This window comes from Haliotis asinina, chromosome 7 (genome assembly GCF_037392515.1).
Source record: "Haliotis asinina isolate JCU_RB_2024 chromosome 7, JCU_Hal_asi_v2, whole genome shotgun sequence".
NCBI lineage: Eukaryota > Metazoa > Mollusca > Gastropoda > Lepetellida > Haliotidae > Haliotis > Haliotis asinina.
The window spans coordinates 46,335,539-46,354,289 of record NC_090286.1 but is presented as its reverse complement, the minus strand read 5'-3'; the positions used below and the strand labels follow the sequence as shown (position 1 = coordinate 46,354,289).

The following is an 18,751-nucleotide window of genomic DNA, read 5'->3' as shown; positions in this document are numbered from 1 at the left end:
GAAGTGCGTTGCCAACCTTTGCTCGCTTCGCTCGCATATAAGAAGACTGGTCATATTCTATACGCTGCGCAACCCCATTTGTGCCACAGTTTGCTTGTGGCCCGAGGGAACAAAAACTATAAGTTGCTTTTGGCAGCGGGGTACATTGAAATATACCTCCTTATAAGAGGGGTACATTGGAAATAATAGAAAAACAGTTAGCCAGTCAGAAAACGACATTTATGTCTGGGGTAAGATAAAGTTAGAGTAGGTCGGTCAGTGGGACTTAACCTACACTTCCTTCCTTGATTTGTTTCAAAATTATAAGTGTTTCGATGCTGAGAACTCTGTTTGTGCAGGAATCTGGAGAAATACTTCGAGAAAGTCACGGATGGTCGTAAAGGTCTGAAAATCCTCCTTCCCCTCTGTGCCACGACCTACGACCTGATCTGGTGAGTGTTTCAGCAGAACATCGCAGGCTTCGTACATCAGCACAGTACACACATACAAAGGCCTTGCCACATCTATGTGAGCTGAGCATTAATTCTTATTTCTGGAACTGTCGGATAAAAACCATCAAACACAACCACAAGAAGATAAAACTTTTAAGGCTTCTTAGTTCGTTTGTGGATATTGTGGCAATCCATGTCTGGTTGTAGGGTTTATTTGTTTGTTGTTTGATACCGTGAAGGTCCGGGGTAGAGCAGGCCTTCAACAACCCATGCTTGCCCCAAAAGGCGACTATGCTTGTAAGAGGCGATTAACGGGATCGGGTTAGTCCGATACCCATGCTTCAAGTCCTCGCTGACTTGGTTGACACGTCATCGGGTCCCAGTCGGGTCTGCAGATTGATGCTCATGCTGTTGATCACTGGATTGTCTGGCCCAGACACGATTGTTTACAGACAGCCGCCATATGGCTGGAATATTGCTGAGTGCGGCGTACAACTGAACTCACTCACTGTTATTTTACGCTGCATATAGAAGCTCTATGGCGTCTGTCTGTAAATGATCCAGTCTGGATCAGACTGTCCAGTGATCAACATCATGAGCATCGATCTCGTCAGTAAGCAGACCACGGAGTATCTAGAACACCCCGTCTCGAAATCCAAGGCCTGCTTTCAGTAAATAGAAATCACAGACACTAGTGCATATACTCAGTGTACCGATTTGCACAAATTAGTCACGCGTGTATCCACTGAACCCTAGTTCGAATCCCACATTTTCCCGTATATTTGTATGAGATATGGTTTGTCAACAAGGGCAAAGGGCCGCTAGCATTCGTCTACATGCGAACTGATACCACATGTTTAAATCGTGATTTCATTATGTGAAAACGAGAGGATTTTAACCCCAAAGGGGACTATGGGTTAGTCTAGTGGTAGAAGCGTTCGCTCGTCACCCCGAAGACCCTGCTTCGATTCACCGCATTAATGCAATGTGTGAAACCCATTTCTGGTGTTCTAGGTGATATTGCAGGAATGCTAAAAGCGGCGTAAAACCACACTAACTCACTCACTTAACCATTTTAACCGACACAAGGGTCACAATCGCAAAAACTGACGAAGATTCATAACTTTGAAAGACACTTCTAAAGTCCGCTCAGTCACTATCCTCTAAAGTGGTACCTATGTAACTCCTTATCGTGAATAAACGATTTTACCACAAATGCATTAAAATTTCAAATATTTTTCATCTTGCGCTGTTGTGTTACCTATGTGTGCTTGAGGTTACCTTCACCTTCTTTAAAACTTCTCGATTTCAACCTGTTCAGGGTGTTTGGGCAGGGACACACTGTTGACACAATAATACAATTGTACATAGCTGAGATGTCGTGTGTAGGTTCTGTGAGGAAGGGACACACTGTTGACATAACATTACAGTTGTACAGACCTCTGATATCGCCGTCGTTGTGTTTAGGTTCTGTGAGCAAGGACACACTGTGGTTGGCGCTGATCTGGCCGAGAGCGCCGCACAGAGGATCTTCAAGCAGTACAAACAGAAACCTATCATTGAAGAAGTCCCCAGTATCAACGGAAAACTGTACAAGGTAATTGCATAGTCAGGGAAACGTGTGATATACCATCATTTTGTTTTGAAATAATGATTTCAGTAATGTCTAGGCAAACACTGGACGTTTTTGTATTTGTGTTGGCAAAGTGGAGTTCATCGAATCTCCCTGGTTAGCATGCATGGGTATTCACAGTGATCAAGCCTTAATTTGTTGTGGTTGTCAAGGAAGTCCAAAGTGAACATTGATTCATCCGAATATATAATTCTTGCCAACTAACGACGTTTTGCAGTAACGTGACGGCCCCTCAGCAGCGTTTGAAATAACCGCTGACCCGGAGGCCCAGCGCCGCTTGTTATTTTATCGGGCCGGCAGTTTCAAATAGGTGCAGACCCTTATTGCCTTCAGTACATTATCTGTCAATTATTCTCCAATATTTCCCCATTTCTCCTTTATTAACGATCGGGAATCATCTACGATCCATCGTGTTACGGCAGCTTACTGTTTCACATGGTATTTCAGCGCCTTAGAGTGTCAACACCAGTCTAACAAATATTAACTCCTCTGCGTGCCATCATTCTCTTCCCACAGACGTTATTTGTCACATCTTCCTACGAACCTCTGTTCTGATACGGCCATATTTCGCGGTTCTCATAAAATACCCTAGCGGCAAAATATGGCAGCAGATTTATTTCCCTTTTTTCTGTCCAATCAGAACACGTGTTACATCGGCCTAGATTCAACTTGACAAATGCAAGCAATGTGAAGAAACAAATATGGCCTGACTGAGTTCTGTCTAGAAGAAACATTTGAGAATCGCGCTCGGGAAGAGGCTCTAGTTTTCACGATGCATCCGGAAATTACCGAGATCTTGCGAACGATCACTTTTGAAACAAGGTCGCTGATTGCACTACTAAATCTGATTGCCTCCAATCACGAGTCTTGAACACTCGCACCATGAAGGGGTCGTATTAGAACAGAGGTTACGTAGGAAGATATGACAAGTAACCACTGTGAGAAGAGAATGTGTGCCATAGGCTTCGCTTGATTTTGTACAATCAGTGTGAAACTGTGAACAGTGTAGTCTTTGGGCCTGTAGATTTTATAGCCTGCATGTAGCAGCATGCCCTGGTGGCCGGCTGGTAAATTAAGGTATAATTGCAAACACTGCCCCTCAGCAGTGGGATAAAACCTGGACGTTGTCTATATAGGTTCTGCCTGTGTAACCGATTACTGATCGTCCGTCTACTCACCCTAACACCTATAGCTTGGTGAAGCTTATCTTCAAGTGGAGGGGCACTTTGTCCACGGTTTCGCAAGACAGTCGTTCAGATGAAACGGTTTTGTGCGCCAGTTGCCGCCCTTGGTCGACAAGAGTGACATCTGTCATCGACGTTAGTTGTGTGTCGATATCAGGATTGTAATCTGACTGACAGTGAAACGTTAGAAGCTCGTACCAGCATGGTCTGGCATCTTTCGACTTCCAACATGATAATTCATGAAGCCGTTTCTGACGTGATGGATCGCATATCACATGTGAATATCCGTGTTACTGAGCTTAAATGTAGAACGTCAGTACGAAAACATTCCTCATAAACAAATTCCGTTTGGTGTAAAGGTAAAAATAGCAATGAAAAAAACATGAATGGGTCACAGAAAATCAGCGATGACACCAGGTGTTCGCTAAAGTGTAAGCCTGTCTTGCCCTAACGGTCAGTGGCAGAACCACTTTCAGACTAATTTTTTTACAAATTTACACCAACACACTAAAACAATTAGAACGTGTCTCTGTCAAATTTCGAGTTTGGAAATAAGAACTGCGTTCAACATGAAACAAATGAAAAACGACAAATAAGTAATGCCAAACATCTATAGACGATCACAAAGAAATACGGACATTTAAAAAATATATAAAGGTTCACTGTATCAAATGACTTTCTTTTCTTCCGTTGCAGAATGAGACTGGCACCTTCAAATTTTACGTTGGCAATTTCCTTCTGTTTAACGAGTAAGTATACCGATAAAATCTCAAGACAACATAGAGGGCGAGTATGATTTTACTTAACTGTAAGCAGTATTTCAGTAATATCAGAGCAGAGGAAAAGAAGAAAAAGATATTTTGAAGATCATGGTAAAGTGATGAAGTAAGATAGCCCAACATTTGGGGTCTTTGTTTCTCCCGCACCACAATTTGTAAATGTAAAGAGCCTTTGCTGGGGTGCCCGCGAAACAAAGTCGTTACTGCAAGGTGAATACATTTATATGCATTGAGATTCACATGTTATAACATACCTTCTGTTTCTAGGGATTTGGAAGGAAAGTTTGACTTTATCTGGGACTCTAAGGCTATGTGTGCTGTTGATCCCAGAGACAGACCCACGTATGTATTCAGTCTACACGTTCGTTTCAGTAGCAATACTTCCAGCAATAAACTCGTGAATTGCAGAACATCAAACTGGTTGCGTACATAAAGAAGTACATTTTTCTCTCACTGCCAACAGAGTTTGTTGATCTGATGCCGTTTGCAGGTCAGCAATAGTGTTAATTGTTAATTTGAACTTTTCAAAGACATCAAGTTGCTTCAAACTTAAGCTTGTACTTTTGTAATATATTGGAACGTGTACGTGGAATACATGGAATTTATACAAGGAATGTATGGAGCATATACGGGGAATGTATGGAACGTATATGGGGAATGTATAGAACGTATGCAAGGAATGTATGGAACGTATGCAAGGAATGTATGGAACGTATCAGGGGAATGTATGGAACATATACGGGGAATGTATGGAACGTATACGGGGAATGTATAGAACGTATGCAAGGAATGTATGGAACGTATCAGGGGAATGTATGGAACATATACGGGGAATATATGGGACGTATACAGGGAATGTATAGAACGTATGCGGGGAATGTATGGAACGTATACAGGGAATGTATAGAACGTATACGGGGAATATATGGGACGTACACGGGGAATGTATAAAACGTATACAGGGAATGTATAGAACGCATACGGGGAATGTATGGAACGTATACAGGGGATGTATAGATCGTATACAGGGAATGTATAGAACGTATACGAGGAATGTATGGAGACTGACCTCAGGTTCAGAGGAAGTCAACCCTTACATGCCCTAAGAAGCAAAGATGAGGTTTGCTTTGACAATAATGTTGATCACTGTGATAAAAGCTATGGAAATATCTACTTATGGCTCATATTTTGAAAGGTTGTCCTGTTTAAATCCTAAACGTTGTTAAATATCACTGATATTCAGGGTAATGCACTGTAAAGGTCTTAGTGATTGGTGTGTTGTACTTTCAGTTACTTGAAGGTCATCCGAAGTGTCATGGGACCAAAGTGTATAATAATGCTTGAGTTTCCTAAGAAAATATTCCCAGGTAATTGGAAAATAGATCTTTTCTTTAGTCATATACAAATCACCGATATCTATCGATCCAAGTATATCCTTAATTTTGATGGTGAGTAATTTATTGCTAGGGGGTGTGGTGATAATTTTAAGGAGGAGTAACCCATTTTGTTCTGGGGTGGGTTTGGAGGGGGTTAATTGCTGTTGTAGATGACGGGATGGGGTGTGGGGAAGGGCATTTACTTTGTACATTATTTATTTATTTATTTATTTATTTATTTATTTATTTATTTATTTATTTATTTATTTATTTATTTATCAAAAAACATCATCCACCCCTATGCCATAAATTATTAGCGATCCCTTTAAAAGAGCAATCTATTTTAAGTACGGGCTACAATCGCTACAGATATGTACCAGGGGGAGAGCTGATTACTCAGTTTAACTGTATCATTAGCATTTATCTTACCTCCCACATGAATGTCGCTTTCTGATTGGCTAAGCTCTATTCTACTATTTTCAATGTACCCCGCTCACAGGCGATGTATTATTTTCAATGTACACCGCTGGGAATTCCGAACTCTTCTGGTGCTTCATGGTAGTACTAACCTTCTTTGTCTCGAATAACATTGAATCACGCATGAAGCGCGGAAATTCGATTCGCCTCGCATTCAAAAGAAGTGCTTCAAACAGTTCAAAATTAAAATACAGGTGTTCGGTAAGACAAATGCGTTGTTCACTGGTCGCGAGGGGGTCTTGGGCTCATGTACCCTCGAGGTTTGTTTATGTTCCTCGAGCCCGCCTCGACCACGAGGGTACATGAGCCCATAACCCCCTTCGTGACCAGTGAACAACTTACAGTGTATCACACTGCAAGTGATATCCCCGGTGTTTGCGAAAAGGCAAGCTTATCATGCCCCACCGGTCGCACCTGTCATGAACACATGTAAAGCCTAGTAAATTGTTTACCTGAAAAAAACATAACTCAAGCATATAGAAAGAACTCGGGAACGTAATCATCACGAAAGACACCTTCCTCCAAGTAGAAATGTAAACATGAGCTTTTTTTATTTCAGGAGCACCGTACTGTTTCAGTGAAGAACAGTTAAAGGAGTTTTACGGTAAGAGTATATGGGCCATTTTGGAATCGTATTTGTAATGGACACCCAGATGACCTAGAAATTCATTTTCGGTCTCCATTCATTGCAACGGTTGTGCACAGGTGAAGTAAATTTATCAAGTACACCTGTACCCAAATGCCAACTCCAAAAGGTAGCCTGTGGTAGCGTTGTGGGAAGGTGTAACCAAATGCCAACTCTGAAAGGTAGCCTGTGGTAGCGGTGTGGTAAACGCGTTCAGTCGTTACACAGAAGGCCTGGGTTTGATTCCCCACATGGGTACAATGTCTTAGGACCATTTCTGGTATCCCACGCCGTGATATTACAGGAAGACTGTTAAAAGCGGTGCAAAACCATACTCACCCACCATTGTGGGTACTGATGGGGCCGATCCAGCCCCGGCAGATAGGCTCAGCCCACTTCGTTTTGTAAGGAGGCGAAAGGGCCAGATGTTGGATGTCTTACATTCAGCAACTTGTATTCCCGATTATGTTTTGGTAAATGGTTTCACCGTAATCAATCCTAATCGAAGCCAACGCATGTGTTGTTACCAAGGCGACATCTGCGACCTGGAGTATCAGGACCAGTACGACTTCAACATCTGCAAAGCCTACCACGGGGACGTGGACGACGACGGGCAGCCACTGAAGCAGGAAGAGGGCAAGGACGAGAGCAAGGAAGAGGAGGAAGACAAGGTGATCTGCTTACAGTCTTATTGTCTGCGGAAAAGAGAATGATGTGACTGTTCTGCATTCTCTCCTGCAACAGGCATCAGCCAGGATACAGTCAGTTTTGTGGACATGGTGAGCCTGATCTCCGGAACTCAGGCACATCCTGCAGGCGGATATGTTTGAAACGATAATGTCTAAGCTGACGAATCGAAAGTCGTCAGGGAGGAGCATGCTTATATTAGCTCTTATGTGGATATGTTGGATTGTATATCTATATAGTAAGTGTATATCAATCTAATAATCACTTATTAACTCGAAACATAGACTGTCTGAGGTTTACATATGGTGCTGACTTCTACTTTCATATACTGAGCAGCCAAAGACACGCAAGTTTCGAAAGATTGAAATTTCATAAAGGTAGGCGTTCATGTTTATGTCTTCTACTTGAAAGAACTTGACAAAAAGCCAGTGTTGCGTTTCTTTTGCTGTTCAGTATACAAAGAGATTACAGCGGATTAGAGAGATATCACGTATCTGCGTTGTGACTAGTTTTACCTTAACAGAAACATGACTAGATGTACAAAGCAGATTTCTGTAATTAAAACTATTTTATTTTAGAAATTTTTGCGTTGTTACACATGACAAATAAAGTTTTATAAAACATGACGCAAACGTTTTATTTTGAAAATTCTTTTCGAGTTGTTACTGTTTGTATCTGAAGTTTAAAAGTCACATGCAACCAAAAAATCAAACATAATTAAAACACAGTTATCACTTGTTCATGACATATATACATTGCTGCTTGTAACAAAAACAAATAAACAAAATTATAAGTGTACAATCGCGATTCAAAAGTTAAATATTTTGAATTTGGGCTTTCTTCCCTCGAAACGAAGCCCTCGGGAGACCGAACCCAGTCATAGCGGGTGGACGTGCACTCAAGCGTAAAGACGGTTTCCGATTGGCTGGTTTATTTGCTGATACGCGGAGGGCTCATTATGTGTACAGAAAGATGATCTGTTTGATGGGCATATTAGAGTATGAAAGGGTTTTTTATGTTACGAGTAGATAATTTACTTGTTTGTGTCAGGGAGACTATATATAAATTATATATATATATAAATTTAGTGAAGCATTTGAACTCCGATTTCGCAGTCTTTTTTTTTTCATCCCATTTTTTTTTCAACTCTGTAGGTTGAATTTGCATTTTTGATGATTTGTAAGTGTATACCGAAAGGTATCAGAATCTGCAATGTTGTGTTTTACGTTGAATGTGACCCTTAAAACTTGACACAAAAGGTCATCCATCAGTCATCTTTGCCCTAAACATAAAGCACGCCAATAAGGCATTGCATTGCAATAAAGTATTAGACTGAGAAGGACGGAAAGGGTAACTGAAAACAGCAAATGGCCCATGGGGTGCAATTATGTTATCTTATTACTGATGACTGATGTTGGTTGTTCATTTACGGTATAGAAACACCAGCCTATCGGAAATGTTATTGAATGAACGTTCGTTGCTGTTCAAAAAAGAACAATCGCATACTGACATCACCTCAGGTCAGTGAGCATTGTTCTGTGCAGCGTTTGATTATCTTATAACATTTCCACTTCAGGAACACCAAGAATGACTGTCACTTACTAACATACATACATACAACATTGATCACATACTAGAAATTGACATGGAGACTCGTGTATTAACGGACTTATATCTGCCAAATATGATTCGAACAATTGTTTCAATACATAGCACCAGTTCAATATTCACAGTTCACCGACACTCCAGCTTTCAGAGTCATGACACGTTGTATTTCGTTTACATTTGATGCATTTCTTGACATGTTTTTCGGCACAACTCGGAAAAACCGAGCTATCGACCACATAGGACGTCTTTACAAGGTAATCTACTGAATTCATTTCACGCATTGTGCATTTTTAGGCTAAATGACGTTATGTAGCTTCCGGTCAAACCTTACAAACTGAGATACATGTGTATTACCAAAACAATAGCTGTAGGCAACGATGGTAGTTGCTTCATCACTGCTTAAATGCTTTATCATTATTCTGAGAAATAAGAATTTTCCAACATTTTGAAATATTTGGAAATATTTTCGTAACTGTATAATGCCATTTAGATTTGCCAAAGGATTTCTGATACTGATATTTAAAAAATAAAACCGAAAATGTAATTCCCACAGAAATCCTAAAAGTTGGCAAGCCGTGTACACTAGACCCATTTATATTGACAGTGAGGGTTTAGGATATAGGCCCCCTGTCAAAAAGTAAAACAGAAGGTTGATGGAAATAACACTGACCACTACATTGTGTCGCTGTGAAACTTTTGTTTATATAGATCCCAAGCCCGAGTCCACTGAACTTCTTCCAGGTGTCATTTCAGCGTTGAAAGAATAGGGGCACATTCACAGGTTGTAGATTGGTAATGTCATTACACAACGTTGTAACGTTAGTATTTCGTTGTTTTAAAATGTTCATGCCACAACGTTATAACAACGTTGCAACGTTGTGGAAACGTTTTGCTTGCGGCTGCTCACAACCTTAATACGACAATTTTGGGTGCCTCAGAAGTGTCTGTAAAACGTTTCACATTCTTTCTCCACTAATCAACTCCAACTTCTGAAAAACACACGACCTAAACAACATGCAAATTGGCTAATAAACGTTGAAGCGAATATCTGCTGTTCGCTACTGGGAAAACTATTTACGTTACATACAGCGTAAGACAACGTAAAATACGTTACCATCAAATAACTTTAACCTTGCGGTTGACGTAAACGTAAAAGTGACACATGGAAACGTTGGTCCACAACGTTGTGGCGACGTTAATGGGAATCCACAATCCACAGATGACTAATCTTGTAACAACGAAAACGTAACGCTGCGACAACGTAAAGTTGTTAGCTGGGTTCATTCATGGATGACGTTCATTCCACCGTGGAAAACTTTAGGATAACTATGTTTTCCTATTGTTTGAAGACGTAATACAGTGGTGTTCAGTTGAAACAACAACGATGATCCTGAGATACAGAGATAAGATTAAACCATTCCGGAGAAACGGTCAAAGATTATTTAATATAAAAGTATCCGTTTTATGAGTGGGATTAAGAACACAGGTCACTAGGAAGAATCAGAAAAAGGTGACTTAAAGCCAGAGGATGTGAGGGTTAACTTTGCTGTGCCATCGAGTCACATTTTGAACAATGAGATTACTGCTGAATTCTTTCACTGTAAAAGTGGAAACTTTACAATGGCAACACCTACCAAGAGAGCATTCGTGATTGGCCTAACATTGGCCCGACGTTTGGCAATGCCCGACCAACTATGAATGCTATCCTGGTATATATGTGACTTTTTCTGCCAAGACCAGCACTCAAGAAGAATACAATGCACACGCAATTAACGATTGCAGCCTTCATGACTGCTTACAGTAACTTTGTCGACAACAATATTCAACCTCTTTGAATGTCATTTAGAAGTGAAAATACATAAGAATGAAGATTTTTTATGGATATCATCAGGTGATGAAGGAGTAATTAAGCATTAACTCCGAAACGTTGTGTTCTCACATAAAGAAGTTGATATCCATAAAAAATCTTCATTCTTAAATATTCAACCTGGGAAACAAATTTCACAAACTAACATTTTTTGCCAATCGTTGCCGTGGGCCAGTGAACCTCTAACTTTGTATGCTTCCCACGGTATACTGTAAGCAGAACATCCTGCCTGACTACGAGGGTACAATCTGAGAACTAAAATCAGAGTGAGTTAGTGAGTGGGTTTAGTTTTACGCGGTCTTTTGCAATGTTCGAACAGTATCATTGGGGTGAGGAATGGGTTTAACTCATTGAAGAATCGAAACGGGTTCTTGGGCATGAGGAGCAACGGTTCACCTATGAAACCCCCTCATCGCCCAAATTAGAATCAGAGATCAGAGTGAACCACTCGGTTGGCCAGGAAAACGGGTCGGGAAAAAGTAACTGTGTACAACATTAAATTGCATAAATTAAAAGTTCTTTGAGAAGTTAAACAATAACCCTAACTATACATGTTGCAAACCGCTTTGAAATTTGATTTTACGTAACAGGCGATTGATTATTCATTTGCCTCTAAATGTTGTGGAAAACACCTCAATTTCAACCTAAACTGCGAGTACGTTATTCAACGGCTCACAGAAAATCAGCGTCTCCACTCCGTGGGTATGCTGGAGACTGGAATGACCAAAAATGAGGTAGCTAGACATTTTAGTGTCCGTCAAAACATTATCTCACCTCTGTGGAGACGTTTTCAACATGATGCCTATTAATGGAACGTGAAGACCAGTGCAAGGCTGACCAGACTGTCTGTTTGACTGTTCGGGCCATTCCTGGCTTAGGTTTAACCAGTTTAAAAACTGAGGGTCGAAATATCTGATCCAGACGGCCTGCAACACGCCCAGTGTTTGGTCCACCGTCACCGACAGGCACGTCTTGGATGGTGCAGCTAGCATCCACAATACAGGAGACAAGATGTGGGTGTTTTTTCTTTTGTTCTGTTGTTGTTGTTGCTGTTGTTTACTGATGAGTCAGATTTCATTTAGACAGCACACATGACGGTGTACGGGTGTACAGACGACGATGTGAACAGTATGTTGACACGTGCGTTGTTCAACGACCGACAGTTTGGTATGGAGAGGAATCACATCTCATTGTCAGACACAAGTTGTTGTCAATCAGAGAGAGTGAGTGAGTTTAGCAATATTCCAGCTATAGACCAACGGTCCGTAGTTGATAGATTCTGAACCAGACAATCCAATGATGAGTATCGATCTGCGCAACTGGGAACCGATGACATGTGTCAACCAAGTCAGCGAGCTTGACCACCCGATCCCGTTAGTCGCCTCTTACGACAAGCACAGTCGCCTTTTATGTCAGGCATGGGTTGCTGAAGACCCATTCTACTGCTGGCCTTCACGGGTCCTTTGTCAATCTGAAAGCTCTGCGATACAGGTCGTTCTTTCAAGGATTGAGACGGAACTTCACTTTTCAAGAAGATAATGCTCGTCAACATGTCGCTCGTTTTGTGTGCGACCCACCTCTTCAAGACCGGATCAGACACGTGAAGGTCCCGGGGTAGAATATGTCTTCAGCATAATTAAAACACAGTTATCACTTATTAATAATATATAATATTCATTGTCGCTTGTAAAAAAACAAATAAACAAAATTATAAGCGTACAATCGCGATTCAAAAGTGCAATATTTTGAACTTGGGCTTACTCGGGAGACCGAACCCAGTCATAGCGGGTGGATGTGCACTCAAGCGTAAACGCGGCTTCCGATTGGCTGGTTCATTTGCTGATACGTTGAGGGCTAAATGTGTATACAAAAAGATGATCTGTTTGATGGGTATTTTAGAAGTATGGCGAGTCACAAGAAAATAAGATTCTTTATGGATAACAACTTCTTATATTGTACTTCATGCGTCGTTTCAGTATGGATTCATATACCGTTGTCAAACAAAATCATATACACTAGAAGAAATTTTATCCATAAAAAATGTATATAGAGATGTTGGGTTTTGTAAAATACATGTTCTCTGAATTTGCGTTCGACCCAATCAAAAATCATCTCAGTAGAGATGTTGAACTACTGCGTGGCTGGAAACTGTCATTCGTCCAAGTACAAAGCAGGACTTGAAACTGACAAGAGTCTGTATCAGTTTCCGTCCGATCCAGTCATCCGAGAAAAATGGATGTAAGTTTGTTCGCAAACCACAGACATATAAACATGTCATATGTACAAGTATCACACGTGCCTAATTACATAATGTAGCAGAGACAGGACTCGGGTGCTCGAGTCATAAATCAATTTATTTTGTTTATAGCGTATAGCGTGATAGGTGTTAAGTTCAAATTACATGTGGTCAATGATTGAAGCTGTGTATTGCATATTGTCTTTAGCAGACAGGCAGACAGAGATATAGGTTGTCAGTAAACCAGGCATTGAGCTTGTTTGTGTGCACAACCAAGATTAGACTACTGCTCACGACCTCATACCCCGAGCATGCATACTGTTTTAATAACAGCGAAGCTATTCACTGCGCATGCTTCATGGGCGCAGCGCAGCAGAGCTGTTGAAACCACTTTTTTCCCCAGCGCTGGGGGAAATTTAGTGAAACGTTTGAACTCCGATTTCGCGGGGGTTTTTTCATCGCGTTCTTTTTCAACTTTATAGGTTGAATTGGCATTTTTGATGATTTGTTTCGGTAAGTGCACACCGAAAGGTATCAGAATCTGCAAAGTTGTGTTTTACGTTCCATGTGACCTTTACGTAGTTCATTACATGGAGATATTTTTCGTGCTAATTTATCCGAGTAAAGCTTGCAATTGTGGTGCTCCGGTGGAAGATGCTGACCAGTTTTTCGAAATGTCCAAAATTTGTCAGCTGCCATTTATGTCCGAAGCAAGACTCTGAACTATCAAACGTCCACTTAGGCTCTGATACCATTCTTAACGGTAATCCTGCTTTAATACTGAGCTGAAAAATAACCCGTCACCCTTCTCCAAAACTTTTGGAAGATATGGTTCATCTTAGAATTATTTTTTACTTTTAATATATTAGCTAAACCTGGTTCGTAACCAATGTTCGAGAAAAAATGTTTTCAGATTCTGTATTTGATGCAGAAAAATGCCGTCAAAACGCAGTTATTTAAGTAACGATGGGACAAGTTTTTTGTGCGTATTTCATGAACATGACAATGCGCGTGCATCCCGAGGTGTCATCCCTCCCAAAAAGAACAGCCACCATACATGCACGTCATTTACTGTTCGACAGTAGGGATATGCCACGATTATCAAGGGAGCCGCGGAACTAAGCTTCAGGAAGATTGAATGCTGGATAGTCCAGCATATAACTAGACGACTTCGCACTATACCAAGGTGTGCTCGATGTAGGCCTTGGCTGGAATACGAGTTTATTCATATGAACTAAATGCTGGAGAGTCTGCAAGACATGTTGCGAGTCATCATTCTGTACATGTTCGAACAATATCGGCTTCCAGCAACAAGTCCATGCAACTGGAAGCGAAGGCAACCGTCCTCGCAGTGAAAGCCAGTCTGTGACAAAGTTGAAGCAAAATCAGCAGATTTTCCGTCATCACGTGCAAAATCGTTTCGCTTTGGCTGCGAAAACAGTTCGGACAATCATTGACAATCACCAGAGACCAATCAGCGCCGACGCAGTGCTGAGGCGTTTGAGGCAGAGAAACGTCAGATGTCGCAGGTCTTGCCGGGGTCATTCCTCACTGTTCGACATCGTCTCCAGGTTTCGCGAACTGAAGCGTTCTCCGACGAAAACCGGAATTACCTCTCGACGGCTGATGGCAGAGTGAGAGTAGAGACGACACGGGGAGCGTTTTGCAGATGGTTGTGTCCTGGAACGTGGTTCGTGGGGAGGTCCGAGCATAATGGTGTGGGGTGCTATTGCTCTCAATTACAAATTAGGCCCTATGGTATTCCAGGATATTGGTCCCGGTAGAAGAACCGGTGTAACATCTGCCCGCTACATTGATTTTGGTCGTCATGGAGACCACATCTTCAAGCAGGACAACACCTACCCATCATGCAAGAGCAACTACAGACTTTCTCTGTGCACACGCCATACAAACTCTTCTATGACCAGCCCTTAATCCACACTAAAAACCGGCTGAACACTTGTGGGACGAGATGCTGAGGAGGCTCAAGGATATGTGGCCAAGGCCGACAACTGCAGCTGATCGCTCTCAGCCCGTATCACCGAGTATGGGCTGAAGTTCCTATATCAATCGTCTCATTCATTCCATGTAGAGACGATGTACTGCTGTTTTCAACACTCATGTAGGCCATACAAGTAATTGACTTTCAAATCGCATGGTCGCGCCACCTGTCATCATTTTGACTTGTCTGAAATTCGTCTTTAGGTATTGATGATCAAACATGTCAATTTTGAAATCTTTCTGACAACTATTATTTTATTTACATGTGATTACCAGTTTTAAAAAGGGAGTGACATTGCAGTTCAGCCTATTATTAATGAAAATATATTTAGTCATGTGCATAAATACTGTGTACAAAGTAAGCGGTTTGATAAATGACTGTGTCTTACTATTACTATATCCATTCATTATTGTTCACATTTCAGAAACCCAATCCATTTCAACACTGAATAAAATGAGTTTAAACAAGGAGCACTTTCATTTGAACCATTTTATGCAATTACTCTTTTTCATTAAACTTTTATATTGATGTACAATATTATATGATGTTTTTCTGATGAAACATGTATTAAATGACATATAACATATGGTTTGCTGCATAACCATACTTCGGAATAAAAAAAATAATAAACAGATAAAGTAGAAGCACTCGTAAAATCCCAATCGGTAGCTTCTCTGGTATTTAGTGTTGATGGGCCAGCACGATTTAGCTAATGAACTGGAAATGAACCACTTTGTCAGTACTCACACAACAAACACAGAAATAGAAGAGGATTTTTATTAAACAGAGACAGTGACTTTCGATCTAAGTAAGCCAAAACATTGATCACACTTGTCTTAATATTTTGAATACCCTTTCAAACTGAGGCTGTGGTCAAACAGTTTCAAACCTGTTTGAATATTGACTTGAAACAGAGTTTCTACTGGCTTATAACTGAATGTTTGTGTTTGTTTATCAAACTGTCCGTTTTAGAAGTCAGCTGTTTGATCCACAGCATTATTTATGTGGCTCTAACACTCATAATAATTTGATTCCAAAATAGATAAAAATATGACAAAAAATAAACATTAATATAGGTTCTATCACATATTTCAGGTGGAAATCAAACTTAATCCAGCAAAACAAAAGCATGTGTTAAAACAGGCAACTGAAGGTTAGAATGGACATCAAATATACTGTCTGAGAAATAACTGTTAAACAAACTAAAGTTGTTGAAAACATACGTTTCACCTCAGCTTTAAACAAAGAAATTCTGATTTTGCAGGGAGAGATAACACACACACCCCTGAGACTTCAAATGGTTAGTCCTCGATGTGATATGGTCCTCAATGATACATATTGAAGAATGGGTTTTTGAACATCCAACATTTGGATTGACAATGAATACATACAAATCACATTTAAATGCATCATAACAACAAATATCCGACAAATGTCTACAAAACAAGTTACTGATTATGCACAAGCTAAGATACATGGCCAATATTGTTTCCAGCAGGAATGGTATGAATGTTGAGTGAAATGACCAAACTTCAGGAGATCAAGCCACTGGACAAATAATTGATCCATAAAACAGCTACTGAGATTAAAGGGTCATGCAATAACCTAGTCATGACTGCTGTAAAATACTGTGAAGATCAGATTCAAGATGGATATCACATCACATAAAACTTGAGTGAGTGAGTGAGTGGGTTTAGTTTTACACAGCAGTCAGCAATATTTCAGCTATGTGGTGGTGGTCTGTAAATACATAAAACTTGAACAAAAATGAGCAAAAATCTCAGCAGAAATGTACTGAACACAAAAACTAAACAATGAAACAGAGAAATCTGGATCCTCACAATAACAGTATGAACTAACAAACCAGAACATACTATCCCCTGTGCTGCATCTTTGCATTATGACTTTCTTTGGATGAAAATATGAGAGGAGATCAACACCTTTTGAGAACTTGATATACAACTGACAGTCAGAGCAGGTTTCAAACTTATATTTTTCACTGTAGTCTCCCTTCAATTCCAGACACTGCAATGCCCTGGATATAACAGTCTTTCTACTGGTTCCTAGACCAAACTTCTGTTGCAGCCTTGAAGTCATCACTGGCAAATCATCTTCCATGCAAATGAGACTTCAAATTTCAAAGCAGGTTATAACCACTAGGTGCTAGGTCAGGACTGAGCTCTTGGACTCTGCTTGTGTTGGTCACCACTCTTGGGAGACCAGGAACTTCAGCTCTGTACTCAGTTTTAGTATTTTCCATGATATCAGTAGTGTATCTCTCTTCCAGTTATCACAATACTAGTAGTTTGTGGCAAGGTGTAGAAACTTCCACAAATATCATATGAATGATCAATGAACGCAATACTTCTAGCAGCACTTCCTGTTCCACAACCTTAGCATCCTTAGTCAGGGAGTTCTCAAAACTTTTTGACTCTGAATAGAATACTGTGTATAATACATAATAGAATATCACAAAGCAGGCAAGGTAAATGTGGTTTAGAAGAAGTTATACAACACATTCCTGGTTTTACTGAACCATTCCTTAATCTCATGGTAAACAAACAACATACTAAGTTATCACACATATGATATATTAATAACAATATATGATAAAATATATGAGTAAAAGCGACATTATTTATAATAATTAACAGCATGTACCTATTTACACTTTCTATTGGGAATATTGGCACAGAAAGCAAGAATAAGATTTGATAAATGGTTCTCACGATATGAAAAGATAGTTCTGAAAAAATGAAGACAAAAGCCTTCTATCAATAATGTATTGTTAATATCTGACATACATAAAACATCTCTCAAAAACATCATAATATTGAAATGAAACATTAAAAATATAATCAGCAAACACTGTTTCTTAACAAGGCAATAACATTGTAATCATCAATTCATAGAATCATCGGCACTTTGGTGCATGAATCAAATACTGTCTTAAAGCACCATTTTTGAACACTGGGCAGATGTTATCAACATGGCAATGATGATGGCATCATGCCAGATCACTGTGATAACCTTGAGCACTTTGGAACATACAATCAACAGATACTTTCATAAAGCACCACTTTTGAAATATCTATCATAAATTAAAATCACTGTTATACATATCAGACCAACTGGGCAGATGTTACTCAAACAAATCCTGGTTTTACAGAACCATTCCTGAATCTCATGGTAACACAGCATGTGCTCATCATGGCATTAACTCACATGACTGAGAGTGTTTGGAAAAACACTGCTGCATAAAATACAAATACTGAAATTCATCAGAGAAACATGTCTAAGGGTAAAATGTGACAAAAACATTTAAGTATTTTCAGAAGAGGCAGTTTCAAAATATTTAACTGTTCATTCCTTATCACAATCATTACTAAGTTTGTATGCCTAACAAATAATACAAAGTTAATATCAGGACAACAGCACTTGGTGCCACTCAAATATCATAGCGGCACTGGCATAGTTCTATCACTGAATTTCTACTACATCCTGCTGCAGATACTTCCTGCAGACGCTGACTGGCTATATTCAGTGACTGAGGTGTACTCTTTGACTTAATAAGAAGCAGAGTCTACAGATTACAGTGGCACCAGGCAGTGTTTCACAATTGCGTAACACTACAAATACCTGTGGCCTATGTTAAAGAAATTATGTTACAATCTCATTAGAGTTCAGATCACTTTGTGTGATGTGGGACCAATAACGCTGACTGACAGTCATGTGGTGATCCAGTGGGATTTATTCCATTTGTGGATAAAAAGGGGAAAAAAGCAATGGTTCACAAATAAAGCAAGTGTAAAGAATATATAATAATTAATGTTGTTCTTTTTCATT

The 18,751-nt window shown here is 40.0% G+C and overlaps 1 protein-coding gene across 6 annotated transcripts in view; it reads left to right on the top strand.

The window, feature by feature from the left end:
- Window positions 1-7,818, top strand: part of LOC137290727 (thiopurine S-methyltransferase-like) — a 112,297-nt gene extending 104,479 nt beyond the window's left edge. For all 6 annotated transcript variants that reach the window (XM_067821828.1, XM_067821823.1, XM_067821825.1 and 3 more), the window contains 7 exons: window positions 339-431; window positions 1,899-2,028; window positions 3,945-3,997; window positions 4,295-4,369; window positions 5,318-5,394; window positions 6,440-6,484; window positions 7,037-7,818. In XM_067821828.1, coding sequence (XP_067677929.1) covers window positions 339-431; window positions 1,899-2,028; window positions 3,945-3,997; window positions 4,295-4,369; window positions 5,318-5,394; window positions 6,440-6,484; window positions 7,037-7,218 — 655 coding nt within the window. In that variant the 3' untranslated portion in view covers window positions 7,219-7,818. The remainder of the gene's footprint in view (window positions 1-338; window positions 432-1,898; window positions 2,029-3,944; window positions 3,998-4,294; window positions 4,370-5,317; window positions 5,395-6,439; window positions 6,485-7,036) is intronic.
- The last annotated feature ends 10,933 nt before the right edge of the window (window positions 7,819-18,751 follow it).